This window comes from Podarcis pityusensis (assembly GCF_964106645.2).
Source record: "Podarcis pityusensis genome assembly, chromosome: Z".
NCBI lineage: Eukaryota > Metazoa > Chordata > Lepidosauria > Squamata > Lacertidae > Podarcis > Podarcis pityusensis.
This window is the reverse complement of record NC_138044.1, coordinates 18,883,319-18,907,092: the sequence shown is the minus strand read 5'-3', so window position 1 is coordinate 18,907,092 and position 23,774 is coordinate 18,883,319. Positions and strand designations below refer to the sequence as shown.

The 23,774-nt window shown below is 46.3% G+C and overlaps 2 protein-coding genes across 6 annotated transcripts in view; both read right to left on the bottom strand.

Moving 5' to 3' along the window:
* Positions 1 to 23,470, bottom strand: part of NACC2 (NACC family member 2) — a 63,540-nt gene extending 40,070 nt beyond the window's left edge. For 2 of the 5 annotated variants that reach the window (XR_013981473.1, XM_080990022.1), the window contains exon 1: positions 21,842 to 21,991. The gene's annotated coding sequence lies outside the window, so the exon portion shown is untranslated. Of the gene's footprint in view, positions 1 to 6,408; positions 6,576 to 7,205; positions 7,313 to 21,841 lie in introns of those variants that run through there. The other 3 variants (XM_080990025.1, XM_080990024.1, XM_080990026.1) reach the window with 3 other exon arrangements.
* On the bottom strand, positions 18,047 to 21,988 carry TMEM250 (transmembrane protein 250). The gene is made up of 3 exons (XM_080990027.1): positions 21,842 to 21,988; positions 19,992 to 20,049; positions 18,047 to 18,656 (listed from the first exon to the last, which is right to left on the bottom strand). The coding sequence occupies exon 3, from the start codon at positions 18,513 to 18,515 to the stop codon at positions 18,096 to 18,098; it is 420 nt and encodes a 139-aa protein (XP_080846153.1). The 5' UTR covers positions 18,516 to 18,656; positions 19,992 to 20,049; positions 21,842 to 21,988; the 3' UTR covers positions 18,047 to 18,095.
* Positions 23,471 to 23,774: the final 304 nt, after the last annotated feature.

The window sequence follows — 23,774 nt, the reverse complement described above, 5'->3', positions numbered from 1 at the left end:
AGCAAAAGAGCAATTTACACACCCAAAAGGAAATAAATGCTCCATTTGTCCCACATGCTAATTCTACAACAAGGTGCAAGATTTAGGAGAGGGGCTGAAATATCTTCCAATCCCCAGCTTTCCCCCCCCCCCTTGCTTTTTGCTTTTTTCTTTCGTTCGTAACCAGGTGCAGGGCTACAGTTAAAGCATGTCATGAACCTGGGTGGCAACCAGGCAGACCATGAAGCAAAACAGTGGCTGAATCTTTGCAAAGCTCACAAAGCAGATTCCCCGCTATGATCCCTGGAAGAGTTTCATGTTATTTTGGTGGAGCAGGTTTTGAGAACACAAAACCAGGCCCAAAGAGCCTTGTGTGATTTCACTGGCTACTGTGAGTCCCAGAAACCACACCACTCTCTCCTATCCCCGCCAACACAAAAGGGTTTGTGTGTTCTTTTTCAGTCCTTTTCACAGGCACCAAGCAAGAAGTAAACCAGCATTTTTCTTAAGAAAGCATAAAGAGGGGACCCCCCTCTCTGTGCCCAGAGCAAGTAGACTATGCCTGTGAGTACGTGCAGAGTGCTAAACACAGCCACTGCAAAGCTACCATTCTGCAGGTTGTAGCTCCCATCCCTTACCCTGAAAAAGTCCATTTAGACATTCACTGGAGCAAACTGTCCCTGAAATCCCTGGAGATCTGGCCTCTGCACCAGTGTTAGAAACTCAGATATATAAACTAGGCGCCAAACAACTCCTTAAACCAGGGTTATAGACACCAAAACAGAATGTCTAGTTGCCATGTTGGGGCCAGACGGCTTGAAACTTCTATTTTTCAATACGGCTTTTTGTTCCTGAATTTCATTCTGATTGTGCAGATAAAATATCACTGATAGCATTCTACAGGATTAGTTGTTAATGTGTGAAAACAGGCAAGATCAAAGGATCCCCAGGCATGCACCTCCAGATGGTGGAGATATAAGCCATCCTGGCGCCTGGGCATCTTCACTTGGTCACCTGGAACCTGGTGAATTTTGAACACTTCTTTGCCCTCCTCGATGACTCTCTTCATGAGGCAGAGAAGGAGGAGGAAGATGAAGAGGAGGAGCCTGCCTCTCCTCTCAATTCATGGGGCTCTTGACAGGTGGGACAGGATGAAATTTTTAGAAGATTTCATTCTGTGACCCAAAAGCAAATTAATAATAAATAAATAAATAAATAAATAAATGCAAGACTAATAGTACTGGAGGAGTATTATTTATGCACTTTATTGAAAAGCTTCAAACCCTTTGGATGAAGCAGAAAATATGCATGAATAAATAAAAGGCAGGCTGACCTAGAAAAGGCACTGCTCAGATTTCTCCCTCCTTCAGAAATTTCTCTTCCATGGCAAACTTAAATGGCTGAAGTAAATGTGTGCATTGAAAAAGGCGACTTGATAAGGATTTGTGAGCTTCCAGGACTTATGGGTTTTGAGACCAGGGAGATAAGAAACACAAGAGTAATTGCTTCACTGTTTGGAGATGGAGCTTTCAGGCTCCCCCTGAATGCCAAAGGCAGCTGCTCCTAGCCCTGCAGCAACCTGGATCACAGCTGTACTAAGCCTCAGGATCATGTTTTATATGGGCAGCTCTTACTTCCATCCTGCTTTGCAGGCAGTGAGCCATGTGCTCAAGAGGTGAAAGGTCACTTGTTTGTGGTCTTGCCTAGGAAGGCCTGGCCCCAACTTTGGCCCAAATCACAGGTCCCAACAAACATCAGGGAACAACAGTTCCAAGAGTGGAGGCAGTTGTCCCCCTGACAAGCAAGCCAGGTCATGGAACAAAACATTACACATGATTTACCGTATTTACTCAAATGCAATGCACACCTTTCTTTGGCCAAACTAAGTCTTGAAAATTAGGGTGCACATTAGGTTTGATGGTGCATTTACCTTCACCACAAATACTTTTTTGGTTTCAAGGTTTTGAAAATGGAGGTGCATTGTGCATTAGATTCACATAAATACAGTAATCACTATGAAGAATCTTCCCAAGGTATATATTTTTGTGACTTCCCTTTGAAAAATTAAACAAAATGAAGATGAAGATGATGATGATGAAGAAGAAGAAGAAGAAGACAGCCTTGGCTAATGAATCACAGTTCCCAGCAAATGAGCACTGGCAAGTGACACAGTGAAATATGCCTGCAGCAAGGGAGAAACATATTTTGCAAATGATCTCATTGGAAAGAAAAACCTGGGCTGGCCTTGGATTTGCTACAAAAAAATTGGCACAGAGATTATCAAAAGCCTTGTCACTAGGATGTAATGGCAGGTCAGATGGGGAAGGAAAGGACCCTGGGAGGTTTGTGCTCTCTTGTTAGCTGGCTGAACAATCACTCTCTCGGTTACTAATCATGTTTTAATTTCATATTTGAAATCGCTTCATTCAAGTCTTGTTAGCCAAGCCCCCCTAAAAAAGGAGATAAACTGGGCTGTCAAGATCGAGCCCCCAGAAAGAAGAGTCAACTCACAACAAGGAAAATGTTAAGCCAGCAATTTGCACAAGATGCTCTCAGCTGGCCTCAGAGGCACCAGCAGAGTTTAAGAGAGGAATTAGCAAAAATGTACAATTCTCTCTGCAGCCATCTGCTGTTGCATAGAACTTAAACAAGGCAAGGGAAGAAGTAATAACAAGAGGTACAAGCCACTGGTTGAAGGGAAGAGCACAGCCCTTCATTTCCTTCACTGCCTCCCATCGCTGCCTCCTTTTATTCCCCATATTTGGTGGTGTCTGTCAGCACCAAGTGCTGCTTAAGGCTGCCCTTGATGACTGCCCCAAAGTCACAACTGGAGCAGACCTGAGCCACTAGCTCTTGACTGGGTGGAGCACCAGAACATAAATGATGCTCCTTCTAGCACCTCCACATTTCTACCACTAGATAAGTGGGGCCAAGCATACTTCATAGGCTCACGTCTGCCACTGGGCCCCGTTAAGGCCTCCAAGATCCACCTGGAAAGGACTGCTATTTAAGGTTATGATAGGAGAGTCAGGGCACACAGCAGGGGTTCTGAAGCTACACCCATCCATTGTGAAGGCTGAGCACCTGCAAAAAATGGTGCAGGTCTTTGCTCTTTAACTTCATCTGGCTTCAGATGACTCTGGGTTAGGGAACAAAGGAGTGAACAAATGCACTAGAGTGGGATCTCTTCCAGTAGTACCACCAGCACCACCCTCGTCCTGTTGCACAGGTATCATTTTCCTCACATCTGAAACTGCGAGCAATACCCCAAAGCTACCCCTCCAACTTTTTATTTCTGGAAAAAACAATTTTATTGGTTTCTAAACAAATACAAATACAATAACCATTAAATGCTTATCCAGCAGTACAACTTCATTTCCCCCAGAAACCACACAACAGCTGGAGCCTAAACATTTAGAAGCAAAAGCCACAGAATGAAGAAACATATTTGGATGGCAAGCTTGGACACAAATCTAAAGCCAAAAGCCCAGGAAAACATCACATCCAAACAGCCCCCAGTGAAGGAATCACTACCCTCTCTTTCCTTCAGAGCTAGGAGCAAATATTTCTATATGACTATGTTGAAAGTAATAAAAGTGAGAGTTGTCATGCTTGGGAAAACTCTCCTCACTCTACACTTTACAAACATTACTACAATTTGGCACAATTTCTGCTTTAAAAGCCTTTAAAGTGAAATTTATGCAGATGACACAACCTTGATGGCAGAAAGTGAGGAGGAATTAAAGAACCTTTTATTGAGGGTGAAAGAGGAGAGCGCAAAATATGGTCTGAAGCTCAACATCAAAAAAACGAAGATCATGGCCACTGGTCCCATCACCTCCTGGCAAATAAGAAGGAGAAGAAATGGAGGCAGTGAGAGATTTTATTTTCTTGGGATCCATGATCACTGCAGATGGTGACAGCAGCCACGAAATTAAGAGACGCCTGCTTCTTGGGAGGAAAGCAATGACCAACCTAGACAGCATCTTAAAAAGTAGAGACATCACCTTGCCAACAAAGGTCCGTATAGTAAAAGCTATGGTTTTCCCAGTAGTGATGTATGGAAGTGAGAGCTGGACCATAAAGAAGGCTGATCGCCAAAGAATTGATGCTTTTGAATTATGGTGCTGGAGGAGACTCTTGAGAGTCCCATGGACTGCAAGAAGATCAAACATATCCATTCTGAAGGAAATCAGCCCTGAGTGCTCACTGGAAGGACAGATCGTGAAGCTGAGGCTCCAATACTTTGGCCACCTCATGAGAAGAGAAGACTCCCTGGAAAAGACCCTGATGTTGGGAAAGATGGAGGGCACAAGGAGAAGGGGACGACAGAGGACGAGATGGTTGGATAGTGTTCTCGAAGCTACAAACATGAGTCTGACCAAACTGCGGGAGGCAGTGGAAGACAGAAGTGCCTGGCGTGCTCTGGTCCATGGGGTCACGAAGAGTCGGACACGACTAAACGACTAAACAACAACAAAGTGAAATTTGAAGTGTACCTTTATTTGAAGCTTTGCATAACACTTCATGACCCTAATGGAGACCTACAGTAAGTCCATAAAAACTATAAACTTGTGCCAGAAAACTCCACATTGTTCCTGAAACCAACAATTCAGGGCTCAGGAGTGTCTCCTCTGTACAGGTTGAGGCCAGGTATGTTTATTAAGGACTTTGGGAAATTGGTAAAATCATCCTATAAACACAAACTGTGAATGTGTGAAAATCACAAGAGTCAGGCCCAGAAACTGCATGACAGGAAAATATTTCGCTCAGGCAGCAGAATACTAATTCATAGGAGCAGCTTTGACAGGAAGAGAACAGCCATAAATTCCACTCTGTTTACCAAATTCAACTTCAACTGCTCTTTAATATTTCAGTTAGCAAAAGGTAAGAGCGTGTACCAGCTCATCAATTCCTCATGTCACAAGACCAACCCTGGGCATGCAGCCAGGGCATCAATCCGCACAGCCCTGCAAAATGCCTCCCAAAGAGGAGGAAACACACAAGTCAGTCTCCCAATTAACGGAGCAGCATGTAATGGATCCACGTCATTTTTAAGTGCTTCTGTACTTTGCTGCCGCAGCACAGAGACTCACGTACTGGAGTACAGTGCCCCCCTCCTCCTCTTCACAGAAGCTGAACCATTTGGAGGAATCCTGGGGCACCAAATGCATTTTTAACCACAGCATGTTCAGGAACACACCAGCGCTGGGAAAGGCACTTATCTGGCTTGGAATCCAAGAAAACACACAAACACACACACACGTCTGCTGAGGTCAGGAAGTGTATTCTTGATCAACTGGGACAATACACAACACTATCAAATTCTAATAGCTCTCCTCCTGCCCTTCCTAAAAAACTTCCACATGTGCCACACCATCTTCTCAGATGGTGCACCACTGCTCCTAAACTAAAATCAGGTATTCATTAAAACAAAATAGACTTAAGAAATTCTGAGAAGTCCTTTTCCCATGAGGCATCTACATTGACCATAGGGGAGCAGAATCACACCTGCTGGTCAGTCAGGCCGCCCATTGGCAAATTTTGAGGAAGCCACTTCCATCCAAGGGTGTAAAGAGATTTGGAGAGAAAGACTAAGAAATGAAAAAACAACATATTTCTACTCCAATTTTCAAATTATTTCCAATAAAGAAACCAATCTTTTAAAACTCTGCAACATAGGCAAATACTTCCAGAACACCAAGGTTACTTTTCTTGAAAAGCACCAGTGTCTGTCTACCAGTTGCCCCATCTCCTCTCTAGTCCACCTCCAACAACACACCAGTTCCTTACACTGAGAATGTTTCTATCTGTACATCTTTGAAACTAAGAACATGCACAGACCCCTCTGCAAAGTCCTCAAATGTCTTGCCCTTGAGGGTGCATTTGCCAGGTGTGTCCTGGCAACACCTGCCAAAATCCTCCTCCTTCTCTAAAAGCATTTAAAGTGCAAGGTCCATCAAAATGCTGAGGTAAGAAATATCCAAGCAGCTCACCTCAGTGAAGGAGGAGGAAGTGTGTGTGTGTGTGTGTGTGTGTGTGTGTGTAATACGCTAGCCCTCTGGCTCTTTCTAGCCTTTGGAAACTTACACCATCCTGCCCTGCAAAGTGACAGCCAATAAGCCATTTTTTGCTTGCTGACCATCTCTTGCACCCATTATCCAGCTGCTCTGTTAATCTGATTAACACACTGAGCTAATTGTGTTCAAAGAAGAATCTACCAGACATAACCCTCCAAAGAATTCTTACAGGGGGGAGGGGGCATGCAAGGGTGAAGAGAAGCAGAACAGAACTCCTGAACCAATGAGGACCACTTCCCTCACCCCAGAAAGGGATGCAACAGGTATGGAGGGCTGCTCGTTCTGCCTGCGTCCCCCTTCTTCCAGCAAAGAAAAGGACTGAGGGATGGTCTCCAAGAGGAACACTTACCAGTTGTGGGCTGTCTGGGGCCGCTTGTCCTTTCAGGGGTCCTGAGACAGGGGGTGCTGCTCTCCCTTCCCAGACTTTGACACTGAACTGGCAAGGAGGTGCTCAGCTGGCTGAGCAGGCAGGTGAAGGTGTCAGGGAAAGGAGTCCTAAATTGCCCCCCATCCCCCTACAAAAAGAGAAGGGAATTTGCGGTGCCTCTCTTCAAAGAGCAGGTGTGGAGGGGCGCAAAAGCAGGGGCGAGATAGAAGGCGACTGTCGGGGAGGTGGGGAAGCAGGTGCTGCTGCGCTCCAACTCCCAGCAGCCCCCGCGACCAGGGGGAGAGGGCGGGAGAAGCAGCACCTGGACAACCAGCACTCAGGTGTCCCCACCCCGCACCCCAGGCTACGCCCTCTCCGTAATGGGGCACGAAAGCCCCCAACCTCCAGAGTCCCCCACGCGAGCAGCAGCCTGGCTCCCAGCAGACAAAGTCGTCCTGGACCACTTTGGGAAAAGGACAAGCCGTGCTCGAGTTTGGGTCCCCCCCTTGCAGATTTCCCTTCATGTGGGGGAATGCGAAGAGGAAATCAGCTGTGTCGCTGGGGAATCTCTACTATCCTGTCCTGTCCTCTTCTAGGGCGTGGGGAAGACTCGGGTGACATGAGGGGGGGCGCAGGGCAGTGCCGGGGAGGTTGGCAGCTGACGCCCTCTCCCCACTCGGTGCGCGAGAGAAAGCGGGGTTGAAGCGGGGGGGGGGAGAGAGAGAGACCCCCTTTTCCCCCCTCCTGGGGAAAGGTAAGACTGGAGGCGGACGGCTTACCTGTGGGGCCAGCGGCGGGGCCCTCCTCCCCCTCCTCCTCCTTTCCTTCCTTCTTCCCCGGCGGCAGCTCCTCCCGGCTGGAGGCAGGAAGTGATCGTGGAGGAGGCGGGGGGGGGGAAAGGCAGGCGCGGCGGGGGGGCGCCCAGCCCTCTACCCGCTCAGCCCTACAACACTGACGGGGGCGGGTGGGAGGCGGCACACACCCAGTGTTAGTTACTGGGGGAGGGGGGGCTCCCCGCCCCATAGAAGAGAAAGGGGTTTTAAAACTGCCTGAGCATAGAGGGGTGAGGGGATATCCTAGCTAGAAAGACCTCAAGGAGTTACCAACCTAATAAGAAGAAGAATATGCACCCATTGCTAGCACTACTCAGAGTAGAGCCAGATCCAAGATTAATTAAGAGCCACATTTCCATGCAGGGTACAACTTTTAAAACCAAACTTAACAGTTGCTTTATCTCCATCATCTTAAAACCTTATGACCCTCTAGAAATTAATAAGGTGAGTTATTTAATCCACACTCACTGCCTAATTTACCTCACAGGGTTGTTGTGAGGATAAAATGGAGGATTGGGGGGAAGCGTATAGGCACCCTTGAGCACCTTTATTTATTAACTAAAATATTTATATACTGATGTGTCATGGAAATATATGGATTTACAACGATATAAAACCATACATTAAAGTAAAAATAATAATAAAGCAGAAGAATTTCCTTGGAGAAAAGAAGGTGGGATAGAAAAGCAATAAATAAATAACTACCATCACCACTCCGTCAAAGGAAAGTGCTTACTTGGCATCGAAAAGATAGAAAGATTTGCACCAGGAAGGCCTTGCGGAGGGGGGGTGGATCCTATGACAACCATCACCCATCTTTTGCTTCCAAATCAAAGGAGGAAGAGGCAGCAATTGTAAGCCCCCCCCCCCAAGTGTTTTGCCTTGCCTCTGGGTAGTCCCCTGCCCCATCCAAGCAGCCTTCAGGCATGGTCACTTGGGCATAGGGCCAGAAAAGAGAAAAGTAGACATTCACATGGTAATTTACTATATTTTTCTGTGTACAGTGGTATCTTGGGTTACAAACACCTCGAGTTAGAAACACTTCAGGTTACAGACTCCGCTAACTTGGAAGTAGTACCTCGGGTCAAAAATTTTGCCCCAGGATGAGAACAGAAATCGCGCGGCGGCAGCGGGAGCCCCCATTAGCTAAAATGGTACCTCAGGTTAAGAATGGTTTCAGGTTAAGAATGGACCTCCGGAACGAATTAAGTTCATAACCAGAGGTACCACTGTATAAGACTAAGTTTTTTTTACCAAAAAAAGGTTTAAAATTGGGGCTCGTTTTATACACAGGTAGTGCTGAAAGGTGTTTTCTTAATTTGGAGTCCCCAAAAATGGGGCATCTTATACATGGGGGCGTCTTATACAAGGAAAAATATGGTACATGGCTTGATATAAATTCTGAAATAATTACGTTACGATCAGATAAATGTTGGTGATGTGGATTAAATAAAGAAGACAATATACACATTTTTGGAATTATTCTCAAATAGAAATACTCTAGAAATCTGATCAGGCTAATAATATATGTGATATATTAGGATATCATAAACCCTTAGAACCTAAAATATTTCTGATTAGTTATCTAAAATATGTTATTTCAGAAAGTGATGAATAAATAGTATTTAACCTTTTAACTACTGCTAAGAACATAATAGCTAAAAATGGGGAGGGTCACACTTATCTCCTACTACGTCTGAATGGACTGAGAAAACCTGGTTCATATGACTAAGCCAACTTATATTAAAAAAAAAGGATACATGCAAACCAGCCTAACAGGTTCATGGGGGCATTTTTTGTAATGTTTTAGAACAGTAAGCTCAAGCTTACTGTACAACTTATGTACAACTTATGCTGCTTTTAGCCTTCCATTACAGGATTTATTTATGCTCCTCATCTTTGGTTTATTTTATTAATTAAATCAAATAGAAGATGAAGAATAAAAATGACTGGAATATAAATAGAAAGACAATGAACTGTGTGGCCCACTAGCTCAGCCTTGTGCTGCTAACTATGGAAAAGCAGCTTCAGTTCTAATGACAATGAAATGTGGGGCATGGATCTAGTGCTGGTTTTGCTTCAAGAATTGTACAGATCAGCCCCTCTGAAAGGTCTTCCTCAGGAGAGGATGCCTCCAAGCGCCTCTTCCCTCAATTTCCACAGTGTAGGCATTTCTGCATTTCAAGCTACTTGCCATGCTAGAGGATTTTAAAAAAATAATAATGTGATGCTTCAAAAACTGCTAAAGGATGAGGAATTTCATTAACACCCAGCATTTAGAGAAACAGTGTGGAGTCACAATGATATACTGTAAAATTATATTTTTAAAAGATTTTGTATTTATGTGTAGAGAGAGCATGCCCTAGATTCACATTGACAAGGTACCTAAATGTACTTTACACGTGCAGTGGGGCATTTTAATTATAAACACAGCAATGTTTGGGTCCTGGTGGATCCAGGGCAGATCTCCAGATGCATTTGGATTACTATTTGGTCCTCCAATGATAAGATTGTCTGCTGCCTTGACCTGGAGCTTCTTCAGACTCTCAATTTCTTTATACTTAACAAGCCTCCAATCTGTAATTAAGCACCCTGACACATCCCAAAACATTTGATGCAATGGGTGCCAAAAAATGAAGAAAACAACACTTGAGGTGGGCTCCCAATCAATAGCAGGAGTCATACATGGAGTGCAAATACAGTGGTACCTCTGGTTACGTGCTTAATTCATTCTGGAGGTCTGTTCTTAACCTGAAATTGTTCTTAACCTGAAGCACCACTTAAGCTAATGGGGCCTCCTGCCGCTGCTGTGCCGCCGCCGTGCGATTTCTGTTCTCATCCTGAAGCAAAGTTCTTAACCCGAGGTACTATTTCTGGGTTAGCGGAGTCTGTAACCTGAAGCGTATGTAACCCGAGGTACCACTGTATAGCATTCAAAAAATGGGGAAGGAGAAGAGGCCCCATTACTGGGTGGGGAGGGGCAAAGTAGACAAGTAAAAAGTAGGCCTTGGCCATTGAAGCCAACTGCAGCCAAAGACTGCTGTGCTATGCTCTCTCCTCAGTAGAAAGACAGTCCTCTGAAGACAGCTCTCAGCTCTGCATGGTCGCAGGAAGATAGAGTCACAGATCAGCATATGGCCTTATTACAAGGCTATCATATTACTTTAAAACACCAGAATGTTAACCAGAGCATCAGCCCTCAACTACAAACAGTGAAGCCAAAATCTCTCTCTCTCTCTCTCTCTCTCCTCTTCCTTGTAGATTTCCCCTATAAGCAATCAATATACATTGGAATTTGCAATGCCAATTGGGTTTTGGTTTTTTTAACAGAATGCTTGATTGTAGCTCAGAGTGACATCATTGCTGGTGCAGGGATTGATTCCTCAACCCCACCTGAATATTCACACAGCATTTCAGCCAGAAGCAGCATTAATATTCCAAGGAGGAAGGGATGAAATGTACACTCTAGTTTAATGAATGACTGTAAATATATATCTGATTGATGGCATGACAGGAAATATTTCAGAAGGCATCCATATTTCAAGTCTGATGCTATTATTACAAACAAAAGGGGGGAAGCAGAGGTAGGCAGGTAGTCTATGTCACAAAAAGAACAAACAAAATTAAGGAAGAAAGAAAAGGAAAAGGCGGAAATCTCATTGGGGGGGGGGGGAGCCAAAGCTTTTGCATTCCTTATTGGCTCAGGTATAGATATTGGTACTAATACTGAATGAGCAATTCCTTCCCCTCCCCCCACCTCATGAACTTGCACCCAAAGTATGATGCCCAACTCCAACAAGCCATTTTAAGTATCTGGGTTTTCCAGCTCTTGCCCCAAAGTTTGATAATAGTCTTTCATCCTGCTGAAAGAAGTGTGTTTCCGAGGATGATGTTGGAATGCCCCCCAAAGCAAATCTAGTCCACCCCACCCACCCCCTTGGCATCCCTGATGGGTGGCCATGTAACCTCTGCTAAAGAAACTTTCGACTAAGAACAGTCCACCACCTTCCAATGTCACTTTTTTCACTATCAAACAGCTCCTGCCATTAGAAAAGAACATCTCAAAATCTTTCAAATAATTGATGCTGTCTGTCTATTATCTGGCCTTGGAGCAAAAGCAGCAGTGGTTCTTCCGGTGTAGCCTTCATCCAAGGTCTGGTACTCAAAGGTAGACTATGCCACAACATGGAGGTTCCCGACCCCAAACCCAAAACTACAGCTAATGGCAAAATCCATGTAGGATAGGTCTACTTTGAGGTGGGTTAGGGCTGATGGGAGTTGTAGTCTAAAATTATCAGAGGACACTGGGTTGTGGATTAAGCCAATACAGTCAGAGTGAAGGGAGTACAGTCTCTCAGCCTGGACTTTTACTGTCAGGGCATATCAGTCTTCCCTAGTAAGCATACCACCTAACCCCACACAGCTGCTTACAGCCATTCTCTCCCTGGGTAGAGGGAGAGGGAGGGCTCCAATGCCCAGGAGAGGGCAGGCAAAATGTTTGGCTGGGCATGACCCACAGGTCCTGAGGCCAAACAACAGCAATAAGGGATCCAGGAACAAAGAGGCACTCTAAACTGGGCAAAGAGCAGCCCCAGCCACCCAGCACAGAGCCTGGCGCTGCTCCAGGAGAGCTGAACAACAGCCGCCTCCACCGCCAACAGAGTCTGCTCCTACTGCTGCATCTTCAGCCTCACTGCAGCAAATGCTGTACAAACATTCTGAGCTGGTGCCAGCCCCCTCCTTGCCCCCACAGATCATGTGCTGCCAGCAGAACAGGAGAGCCTCAAGGTCATCAAAACATCAACCCAAACTGGAAAAGGGCCCAAAGTGCAGCACCAGGAAACTTAGAAGCCGCCTTGGAAGGCAGGATATAAATAGATGCAATGAATAAAGCAAATCATCTTTTTGCCTGCTGGCCTCTGGGACAAAGCCCAGAAGAGTCACCTCCCACAGACCTATCAACTCTGTGCAATGAAAAATTGTTATCATAATTTATTATTTATATGCCGCCTTTTAGGCGCTGCATTGTGGAACATCTTTAGGAAAAGGTTAATAATAATATTAATAATAATAATAATTTATTTCTTCCCCAGCCGCTCTGGGCGGCTTCCAACAGAAGGTTAAAAATACATTAAAACATCAGTCGTTAAAAACTTCCCTAAACAGGGCTGCTTTCACATGTCTTCTAAATGTCATATAGTTGTTTATTTCTTTGACATCTGATGGGAGGGCATTCCACAGGGCGGGCCCCACTACCAAGAAGGCCCTCCGCCTGGTTCCCTGTAACTTCGCTTCTTGCAGTGAGGAAACCGTCAGAAGGCCCTCAGCGCTGGACCTCAGTGTCCGGGTTGGACAATGCAGGTGGAGACGCTCCTTCAGGTATACAGGACCGACGCTGTTTAGGGCTTTAAAGGTCAGCACCAACACTTTGAATTGTGCTCGGAAATGTACTGAGAGCCAGTACAGATCTCTTAGGACTGGTGTTACATGGTCTCGGCAGCCACTCCAAGTCACCAGTCTAGCTGCTGCATTCTGGATTAATTGCAGTTTCCGAGTCACCTTCAAGGGCAGCTCCACATAGAGCACATTGCAGTAGTCCAAGCAGGAGATAACTAGAGCATACACCACTCTGGCGAGACAGTCTGTGGGCAGGTATGGCCTCAGCTAGCATACCAGATGGAGCTGGTAGACAGCTGCCCTGGACACAGAACTGACCTGCGCCTCCATGGACAGCTGTGAGTCCAAAATGACTCCCAGGCTGCGCATCTGGTCCTTCAGGGGCACAGTTGCCCCATTCAGGACCAGGGAGTCCCCCACCCCTGCCCACAGACTGTCCCCCCAAAACAGTACTTCTGTCTTGTCAGGATTCAACCTCAATCTGTTAACCGCCATCCATCCTCCAACCGCCTCCAGACACTCACACAGGACCTTCACCGCCTTCACTAGTTCTGATTTGAAAGAGATGTAGAACTGGGTATCCTCCGCATACTGATGAACACCCAGCCCAGACCCCCTGATGATCTCTCCCAGCGGCTTCATATAGATGTTGAAAAGTATGGGGGAAAGGACAGAACTCTGAGGCACCCCACAAGTGAGAGCCCAGGGGTCTGAACACTCATCCTCCACCACCACTTTCTGGACATGGCCCAAGAGGAAGAAGCGGAACCACTGTATAACAGTGCCCCCAGCTCCCTAAGATGGTCCAGAAAGATGTTATGGTCGATGGTATCAAAGGCCGCTGACAGATCCAGCAGAACTAGGAAACAGCTTTCACCTTTGTCCCTAACCCGCTGGAGATCATTGGCCAGTGCAACCAAGGCAGTTTCAGTCCCATGATGAGGTCTGAATCCCGACTGGAAGGGATCCAAATGGTCTGTATCCTCCAGGCATGCTCAGACAACCACCCGCTCAATCACCTTGCCCAAGAATGGAAGATTTGAGACTGGGCAATAGTTAGCCATATTGGCCAGGTCAAAAGATTTTTTTTAAGAAGCAGTTTAATGACCACCTCTTTCAGCAGGTCTGGGAAGGCTCCCTCAAAGAGGGAAGCATTCACTGCCCCACAGAGCCCATTGCCCAGCCCTTCCCGGGTTGCTTTATTAGCCAGGATGGAGTAAACCCTACACAAATCTGAAGTGGAGTCCCTAAGGTCGCTGGATGGTGCCTTGTATGCCTCCTTTGGGCAACTCCTGCTTGACATGGGGGGAGGGAGGAGAATACCTCCTTCCCAGATCCAAGTTCAGCAGCCAACCAATGCTGTGAGTGAGAAGAACCGACCCCAAAGGGTCCCCAGAGACCCCCACTGGCATTTCCCTTGGCCTATAACAATGTGGGGATCCTCTGGCCACACCCTTCTAAAAAGGATGAGTTTATAGCACAGATTTTGCTCTCTAGCGCTGAGTTTATTCTTAATGCTTCAAGACTCATTTTGTATATTTGATGTGTTTAATATTTACTGCCAGCTGCCCAGAGAATGTTTTGGGGTTGGGTAGCCTAAAAATATACTCTAAAAATATATATATGTATATCAGCTGAGACATTTGGGACGGCAAGCCACGCATATGCACACACAGAGCCTTTGCATCTGTGTAGCTAATCTGGCTACTGCAGAAGTTGAGGGAGAACTAGTCACAGGTTGGAAAGAATATGGCTAAGCCATTAATAAGGCAAATTCTTGAGGAGGCGGCCTAAGTTGAACAAGGGAGAGAAAGTGGAGGTACGGGAGAGCTGGGGAGCACCCTGCAGGTGTTGCTGGACTGCAACTCCCAGGAGTCTGCTGGGCTGCCAATGGTCAGAGATGATGAGGATGGGAGTTGGAATCCAGGGGCTTTGAGAGTCCTGCCCCTTCTCCAGCTCAGCAGGAAACAGGCAGGGAGAAGGGTAGGATAACGTCTCGTAGAGCGTAATCCAGATTGCCCTCCTAGCTATTAACAGGGTCTTTCTTGTTTAAAATAAACCAATTGGTTAGGAATTTGTGCAGACACACAAAAACCCAAAACCAAGCACTCATCCATGTGGCCCCTTTTATCTGGCCTCTCTCAAGATTTCAGGGAACACATTTCTAGGAACAGAAAATCAGTGCTCAGTTTCTTTCTGACCCCACCTGGCCTTAATTACCGCATTTTTTGCACCATAACACTCACTTTTTTCCTCCTAGATAGTAAGGGGAAATGTCTGTGCGTGTTATGGAGGGAATGCATACGGGTGGCATGCCTACGGATTTTCCTCTAAAAACTATGTGCGTGTTATGGTCGGGTGCGTGTTATAGAGCGAAAAATACGGTAGTTTCTTCTTGGACGTCGCAGCACAGTATGGCATTTGCATAACTTGAATTATGGTGCTGCAGCTACAGCATAGAAAGGGCAAAGCAGCAGGGTGGGGGTGAAGGGCATGGATGTGTCACAGGACAGGGACTGGGGCCAAGGAAAGGCCTCAGGAGATGGCTGGAGTCCAGTCTCTGTGTTGGACACTTTAATGAGCCGCTCCTTATTACAATGTGTTCTGATTCACAACAACAGAAATAACCTCTCAATAAAAGGGATTCCAGAAAAATGAGCTGGAGGGAAACCAGCATCCAAAGTGCAAAAGTTTACTCTCCACTCCTCTTGGCCCCTCAGCCATGACCTCAAGACCCCCAGCAGCTATATTCCCTATACCAGGCATCCCACACCACAGAAAAGCTTCCTCTCCCTGGTTACAATGGTCCTGGGCCTGCAAGATCTACCAATACAAACAACACCCTCCTCCTTCTAAAAAAAAATTTTAAATCCTTAATTGTAGCCTGGATTAAAACTGCCATGTAACTATATATCAAGGTAGACCCCAGACACTGAATAAAACAAAGAGAAATTAATTCAAAGCAATACGATTTGTGGCAATAATTTTATCCGTAGGTCATTTTCTGTGCAGAATCTTTTGCTTTGGTGCAAGAGAAAGAGAGAGAAAGCAAAGTCACAGGGTTGGCACACGAAGAAATGAAAGGAGATCTTTATTCTCCTTCCCACTCACACCCTGTCCAAGAACTACAGAAACTCTTTGACCAAGCAAAAGACAGAAGCAAAACACTTCAGAACAGACAAAAGGAAGGACTTCTTCACATGGCACATAGTTAAACTCTGGAACTCGCTTCCAGAGGAGGCAGTGACAGCCACCAAGGGCAGATGCTGAAAGAGATGGCAAAGGCCCAGGATTCTGGAACTGAAACCCAGTGACAAATCACATCCCAGGAGGTGGAACATGTCTCTCTCACTTTCCTTTTCCAAAATAAAATGGGCTCCATGTTCTTGGCCCACCCAGATGCCCCAGGGAGCTGGCAAACCAGCATCTGGAATCTGCCATCCCTCCCTGGCATCCTGCTGCACATAAATGACTTTCAGACAGCAACACTGGCAGACCCACCACTGGGGAAAGCCTGTCCATTTGAAACTATGACTGGAAGCAAAGGCTAGCCCAAAATATGACCAAAGTCCAATGCATGGGCAGCAGGAGGCTGAGCAGGAGATGAAGCCCCTCACCCCCCCCAAAAAAAACAACAACCCACAAGGCAGAGATTCCTTCCACAACTCTTTCCTCCAAGAGAAGTCCATGTTCCCAGAGGCTCTTCCACCACCTTTCCTCCACCTTTTTACTGCTTAAATGGAATACCAAGGAAAAGCTCTCTCTTCCTCCTCCCTCTCCCTCTCCGGAGCTGCAGAAGTTTCTTCTAGCCTTCTCCAGGACTCTGAGTCAGTGGATCACTCTGCAAATGCAAAACTGGTTCCTGCTGCAGAATGGAGGCACACACAGCCCAATACTGGCAAAAACACACACTTCAGAGTGCTTCCCATACTTTATACCAAGAACCCTGTGAGGTAGGCAAGTACTACACCAGTGTTGTAGGGGGCCGAGGCTAGCCTAAAGCTGCTTGGCAACCCATGGCAGAGACAAGAGCTGAACCTGGGAGACCCTTGTTGGTATCTCCACCATTCGCCTACCTTGGCTACACTAGCCCTGTCCATCTTCAGCTTTAATCTGGAAATCATTGTAACCCTGAAAGGAACTGGGGGTGGCTAATGTGAGAGGAAATCTCAGAACGAGGGGCAAGAATGCATCAATCCACATGCTGTTAGCTTTGTGGAATTCTCTTCCTCTGGAAGGGAAGCAGGACCCAACACCGTTCAGTTTCCAATGTTTGTCAAAAATGTTTTTCCCACCAAGCTTTCCCAAATTGGTCACTTATATTTTTGTGCCTTTTAATTCTTGTTGGCTTCACATTTTTCATTGTTTTGAGATTTGTATTATGTTTTATATTCTATTTTTTGTACACCAGTGGAGTTTATAAATTCTGAAATAAAATAGATAAATGATAAGTGCTGAAACAAACAGTTCCTCAGAGTTCTGTATTTTACACCCCTCAGCCAAGATATGGGGATGGAAGTGCACAACTGTCCGTGTACAAGCTATGTTTTTTCAATAGTCCGAGCAAAAGAACTCTGCAGTGGAATGGCAACAGGCCGTTGAGATCCTGAGGGGCTGCCCTGAGAATGGCATTGGGGGCAGCAAGCACACAACACATCCCTGCCTCCAAGAGCAAACTCAGGAAAGACTGAAGAACAGCCACTGAGCAACAGGAGGAAAGAGCCCCCGAAAGTTCGCAGAAGTGCATCAAATACTTTTTAAGAAAGAATGAGGATTCAGCATGCTTAGTGGCCACCTAATTTTTAGTGCTAGTTGGAAAAGAAAACAAGGGGAGGATGGAACGGAGTACCCTGCAGGTTATCTTGGCTGGTCCCTGTTAAGAGGCGGGAATGGACTGCAACAATTTGTTGCAGGGCCCACTTAAATACCATTAGATTCCAAAAGAGATGGATGGATCTAAAAGAGATTAGACAAATTCATGAAGGACAAGGCTACTAACCATGATGGCTATACTCTGCCTCCACAGTTGGGGGCAGCAACGCTTCCAAATACCATTTTCTGGAAACCACAAGAGGGGAGAGGGCTCTTGTGCTTGAATGCTTGTGGGCTTCCCAATGAGGCATCTGGCTGGTCACTGTGAGGACAGGACACTGGACTAGATGGGCCATTGGCCACATATGGCAGGTGCTTATGGTAAAAAATGAAGCAGATAAAAATACGATTTGTTTTCCACATATTACCAACCAAGGGCAATGAAGAATTAGAAATGAATTTCCAAGTCAACTTCCAATCCTTACTTCTAAGCGAGTACCCATTAATTTATAAACCTCAGCAGCAGGACAAAGTGAGGGAGAAGAGGACGCATTCACACATACAAGACCTAACCCAAGTTAGAGTCCAACATGCCTCCTTGACCGACATGCACTGGTTTTTATTTATTCACATATCCACAAAGACCATGAAGCACCAGCCCAGCCCCCCCACCAGCAGCATGGTGACATGGATGCCATAGATGAGCAGTTCGTTGAAGAGGCTAAAGTCCACACGCCTCCTTCCCAGCAACAGCAGGAAGATGGTGAGTTTGTACTGGAAACGGAGAAAGACCCGGATGCTGAGGTACTGGAGGCAAAACAAGACTGACAGCACCACCCACAGGATGGAGGTAAACAGGCTGCAGCTGAAGTACAGCAAGAAACGGATGAAGCCGTACATCCACCGGGACTTCAGGTAGATGTCAAAGTTGTTGTACTTGGTGCGCACCAAGTGGGTGGTCCTGACCGGCCCACATGCAGAGTGCAGGCATGTTGTGTGGGGGCCATGGAAAGAGCGGACCCGCCGCGGGATGGGGATGACAGGCATCAGGCACCACCCCACCTTCTACAGAGCCAGAGAGCAGGGATTGCATGGGAGGACCCAGGCAGCATCCATGAAGGTGAAGGTGGAGATGGAGGGGAAGACCGGCGACCCAGGAGCACAAGCACTTGCCGGGATGGAGGCTGCCTGCAGGAAGGAACAGAAGGAGAGTCAGGTTGAGAAAAAACCTGAGAGGGCAAGGAGGACCATGGGGAGGGCTGGAAGACTGGCTCCAAACCAGGGCCCATCTGCACCCATGCTGGCCAAAAGGCTGCTTCCCAGACAGCAGCCAAAAGCAGAGTCACCCAGAGCCACCTGTCACACAGTGCCAACTATAGCTTGCTCCCACAGGAGGCCAACCTGGATGAATTATAAAGACAAGACAAAGTCATGAAGGAGGACAAGGCTATCAATGGCTACTGGTCACAATGGCAATGTTCTCCCTCTGCTGTCAGAGGCAGTATGCCTCTGAGTACCAGTTGCTGGGAATTGCAAGAGGGGGAGAGCGCTGTTGCACTCAAGTTCTGCTTGCAAGTTTCTCTTTGGGGCATCTGGTTGGCCGCTATGAGAGTATGATGCTGGATTAGATGGACCACCTTTGGTCTGATTGCGCAGGCCGCTCTTATATGTAAAGTCAACCTGGCCTGGCCCATGAATGCTCCAAAACATTTCCAGATTTTAACAGATCAACTCACTCTAAGATTTTCCCAGCCAATCGCCAAGCCTGGAAAATTACTAATGGAACAAGTGCAAGAGAACAACTATTGGTGGGAAGTCTATGGAGATCTTAATACATTAGGAAGAGAATCACAGATGAACAGCTTACGCAAAATTCTCACACCATATAAGTAGGTTAAAAACTGACGGATGGTGAATCCCAAACCATTGGCTGAGTTGCTGCAAAGTCAAAAAAAAATTCAGCAACTAGACTAGAATGTCATCAATAAAATGCCAAAAAACAGTTTAGCTTTGGTAAGGAAGTAGGTTGGTTTGGATGATGGAAAGCCAGGGAGTGTATGACCAGAAAGAGCTCTATCCGGGTGATAAAAAAAGGGAAGGTGGACAGACACGCTGGTCAAGAACCCGGATGGTTTCTTCTGTAATAGGAGAATTCTAAAAGGCCATTTTACATGACATGTTGTCACAGGCACAGGGAAAAGCCCACATACAATATACCATCACGTATGTAAAATGTACATTCATTTGCATCTGGAAGGACCCTTTCAGAGAGGCTACCTGTAACATTTCCCCTGCATCTGTCATGTTTTAAACACACAGTAGTACTTCAAGCTATGAGGCTTTTTATGAGAGGGTTTTTTTTAAGCCCATGGCTTCACTGCTACACCAGGGGATGTTTGAAGGCTTGATTTTGTGATCAATCAATCCTGCCTAACACCCCTGCAACGAATCCCACCCACTAGATCTCCAGATAGCTGATGAGAGCACAGAGGATTCATCACAGAAGACACGTTTAATACTCACTATCCACACTGCAGCAATGAGTCCAGACCACTGCCTACTTGCCATGCACAGCTCCAATCTGACAATAGTGAAAGGAAAGTAACTGAAAAACGTTAACTATGAGACAAATTTGCCCAGACAAACACACAATGTTCCTAAACACTCTGACGCAACAAATACAAATACAAGATAAGAGCCCAGTCAGTGGTAGATTATGACTGCACTTCTCTCCTACAAAAGTATCCTTGCCTCCAAGGACACTGTAAAGTATCTGCATTTGACTCTTGACCCAAAAAGGGGAAAAGGAATGATTCCTCTGCTGAGCCAGGGGAACCTTCTTAGTTTATTAAAAATCACTGAAATAGCATCTTTGTTCTTAAAGCATAGGGTATCCTGTCTTCCAGATACCACAGCTGAGCACAATTTCTTAAACTACTTTGCCTCCACAGCATAGCCCCAACCTGCCACTTACAATATGAAACACAGTCATCAATTTAAAATCTCTGCTTATACCTTATATGTGGAGATGAACAAGATGTGGATTTGGGGAGCTTATTATCATCATGCTCGATGACCTCTCATGAAGGTCACTAACCCTCTTTTGCCACTTGCGCACTACAGCTTCAGATCAAGAATCCAGCTCAGATTTCCCACTCATGCAAGCTGTGATTTATTCCGCACAAGTAAATCCCAGGAAGCAAATATGACCTCTACTCAAGTGGCATGTCTGAATATAAACAATTAATGCACAAATGAGTGAATCTTGTCTGCATCTTATTTCTCACTAAGCAACTTTTCTGCTATGATGTAGCAATTTCTTTCACTCAGGTGTGGGTTTATTGATAAGCAGCGCTTTTCACCTAGAGAAAAAAGTGCTGGTACTCACCATGAAGTTTTTACAGTAAATGCCACACTTTTAACCAATGCTTTTCTTCTAGGAAAAAAAGTGCTGGTACTGCATACCTTTGTGTATCCCCAGGGGGAAAAAAGCACCGTCTATTTCTACATATTTGACCAAACTGCGGGAGGCAGTGGAAGACAGGAGTGCCTGGCGTGCTCTGGTCCATGGGGTCACGAAGAGTTGGACATGACTAAATGACTAAACAACAACAACAAATTTCTACAAAGGTCTTCCATCTGAATTTACCGGTACAGTATAACATAAAAGATGTCTCTTGCTTCCCTGTCAACTATCACACATAGGAAGGTGACCAATACAGGGTCAGACCATTGACCCGTCTTGCCCACCCGTATGGACTGGCAGCAGTTCTCCAGGGCTTCAGGCAAGATTCCAGCCCTACCTGGAGGAGATGCTACCTGCAGACCATGCTCTACCACTAACCAAACCAGAGATGCTTCCTGCCACCCTCTGCAGGGCCTTCCTTAAGCCCGACATTCACACGGGCGAACAGGGCAAAGGAAGGAAACTCAGCAACAGCAGGAGCATGGCTGGTGCTCTGGTGACCCCATGGCTGGTGCGCTGGGAAGCTGTCCCACAGAGCAGCTCAGTCATCAGCAGTCGCCAGGCAGAGGCATTTTTTTGCCGCGCATGAGGCAGGCGGCCTCAATTCTTCCAGGCTGCCCAAAGGGCCGGTCATCCATTCACCCGTTTGTTTGGCTGCGTGGGGGTGAGAGGGGCGGCGAATGGGGCGAGGCAGGCAGAAAGCGGGCGAGCCCCAACGAATCCGCCCAGCCTACTCCGCAGGGCTGTTGTGGGGATTATCACTACGGGGAGGAGGGCAGCGGGTCCACGTGCAGCGCCCTGAACTCCCTCAAGGGGCTGAAACACCATCGCCGTCGGGACTTCCAGAAGCCCTTTGCCACTCCCAACCCTTCCAGGCATTATCGGGGCTCTCCCGCCTCACACTCACCCGCGGGGCATTCCGTGGACTCACCGGGGACCAGCGGAGGCGGCGGAGACTATTCATGCCTAGGGAGGGACGGGAGGAAGGGACGGACGGACCGCGGCGGCACCACGACTAATCTGTCTCTCTCGTCCCCTCAGCTTTTCTGCCTTCCTTCCTTTGGGGCAGCGGCGAGGAAAGAGCCGCGCGGGCCGATGGCATCATCGCAGGGCGCCAATCAGCCGCGGCCTCCAAGGCGGAAGTGCAAACCGGGAAGCGGTTACCTAGCAACGGAGAGGAAAGTCCAAGGCCTTGCTGTGGCCTTGGGCTACATTCAATGACATGCATTAAAGTGGCTTCATATTGCTTTAAGCCAGTCGTGGCTCTGCACCTCCCCCCCCCCCACTAAGAAAAGAATACTGGAAAATGTAGTTTGTGTAAGGTACTGGAGATGAGTACGAGGCTCTACAGTTACAATTCCCGGAGTTCCTTGCGAAAAGGGATTGATTGCCAAACCACTCTGCAAACTGCAGCTCACAGATCCCAGGATTCATGGAGCGGGGGCGGGGAGGGGGGAGCCAGGACTCTTTAAAGTGGTCTCTCAGCGCTTTCGGTGCATAGTGTGAACATACAATTGATTTACTTTCTCCTGCCTGGAAAGGAAAAGTTGGAAAAATGAAAGGCAGGATGGGGTCTCTAGCCTTCCAGCCGTTATGCTGATGGGAGCCACTGGGGTAAACAACATCTGGAGTGGCACAGATGCTCCTCACCCTTGTAAGCTCTCCTTTTTTCACTTTTTTCTCGATTTTTGCAACTAATCCCATCGATAACAGCTCCCAAATTGGGGAAATTCACTGCCCTGTGGATTGTTTAACTGTAGTAAAAGAAGCCCTTTTCTATAGGATTGGGAAATCAACCATTATTTTGTTATGCTGTTATCTGTGGCACTGGATTTTAATTTCAATCTCCCACATAAATTCAAAATAAAAAAATTCATTCCAGTAGCACATTAGAGACCAACTAAGTTAGTTATTTTCTGCCAACCTAGCAGTTCAAAAGCACGTCAAAGTGCAAGTAGATAAATAGGTACCTTCTGGCGGGAAGGTAAACGGCGTTTCCGTGTGCTGCTACGGTTCACCAGAAGCGGCTTAGTCATGTTGGCCACATGACCTGGAAGCTGTACACCAGCTCCCTCGGCCAATAAAGAGATGAGCGCTGCAGCCCCAGAGTCGGCCACGACTAGACCTAATGGTCAGGGGTCCCTTTACCTTTACCTTTAAGTTTGTTATTGGTATGAGTTTTTGTGTGCATGCACACTTCTTCGAACACAAAGTTTGTTATTGGTATGCACATGAAAGCTCATACCAATAATAAACTTAGTTGGTCTCTAAGGTGCTACTGGAAGGAATTTTTTTATTTTGTTTCGACTACAGCAGACCAACATGGCTACCTACCTGTAACCACATAAATTCAGTTGCTGGTAATATGTGGCTTCCCACACTGCCCGGGATATTTTGCTTGTCCTGCAAACTTTTAATAAATTGTATGCATTCCTAAAGATTTATAGCACCGCTGAAGAGCTCCAAATATTATTTTCAATATATTTGTCACTTTGTCACTAGAACAACACTGAGGAGGCAAAAACCTGGTCTTCAAAATAAATTATAAATATATGCATCTTAAAAGAGTTTATTTTGGTCATTAATAGTTGATGGGGGACCCTCCTGTGCAGATTTAAAAGTTAAATTATGCAAAATCAAAATTAAACCTTATAATAGTTTATCAAACATGCATTAAACTGTCATGTTCAAATAAATCCTCTCAATTAAATCACTTCAGATTGTGATTGCATTTACTAATTTAATCAACAGTAAGAATAAACTGGATCACCAGGAGTGATGAATTACAAGAGGGTTCAACACTAAGAGGCAGAAGGGAAAAAGCAGGTGGGAACAACTTG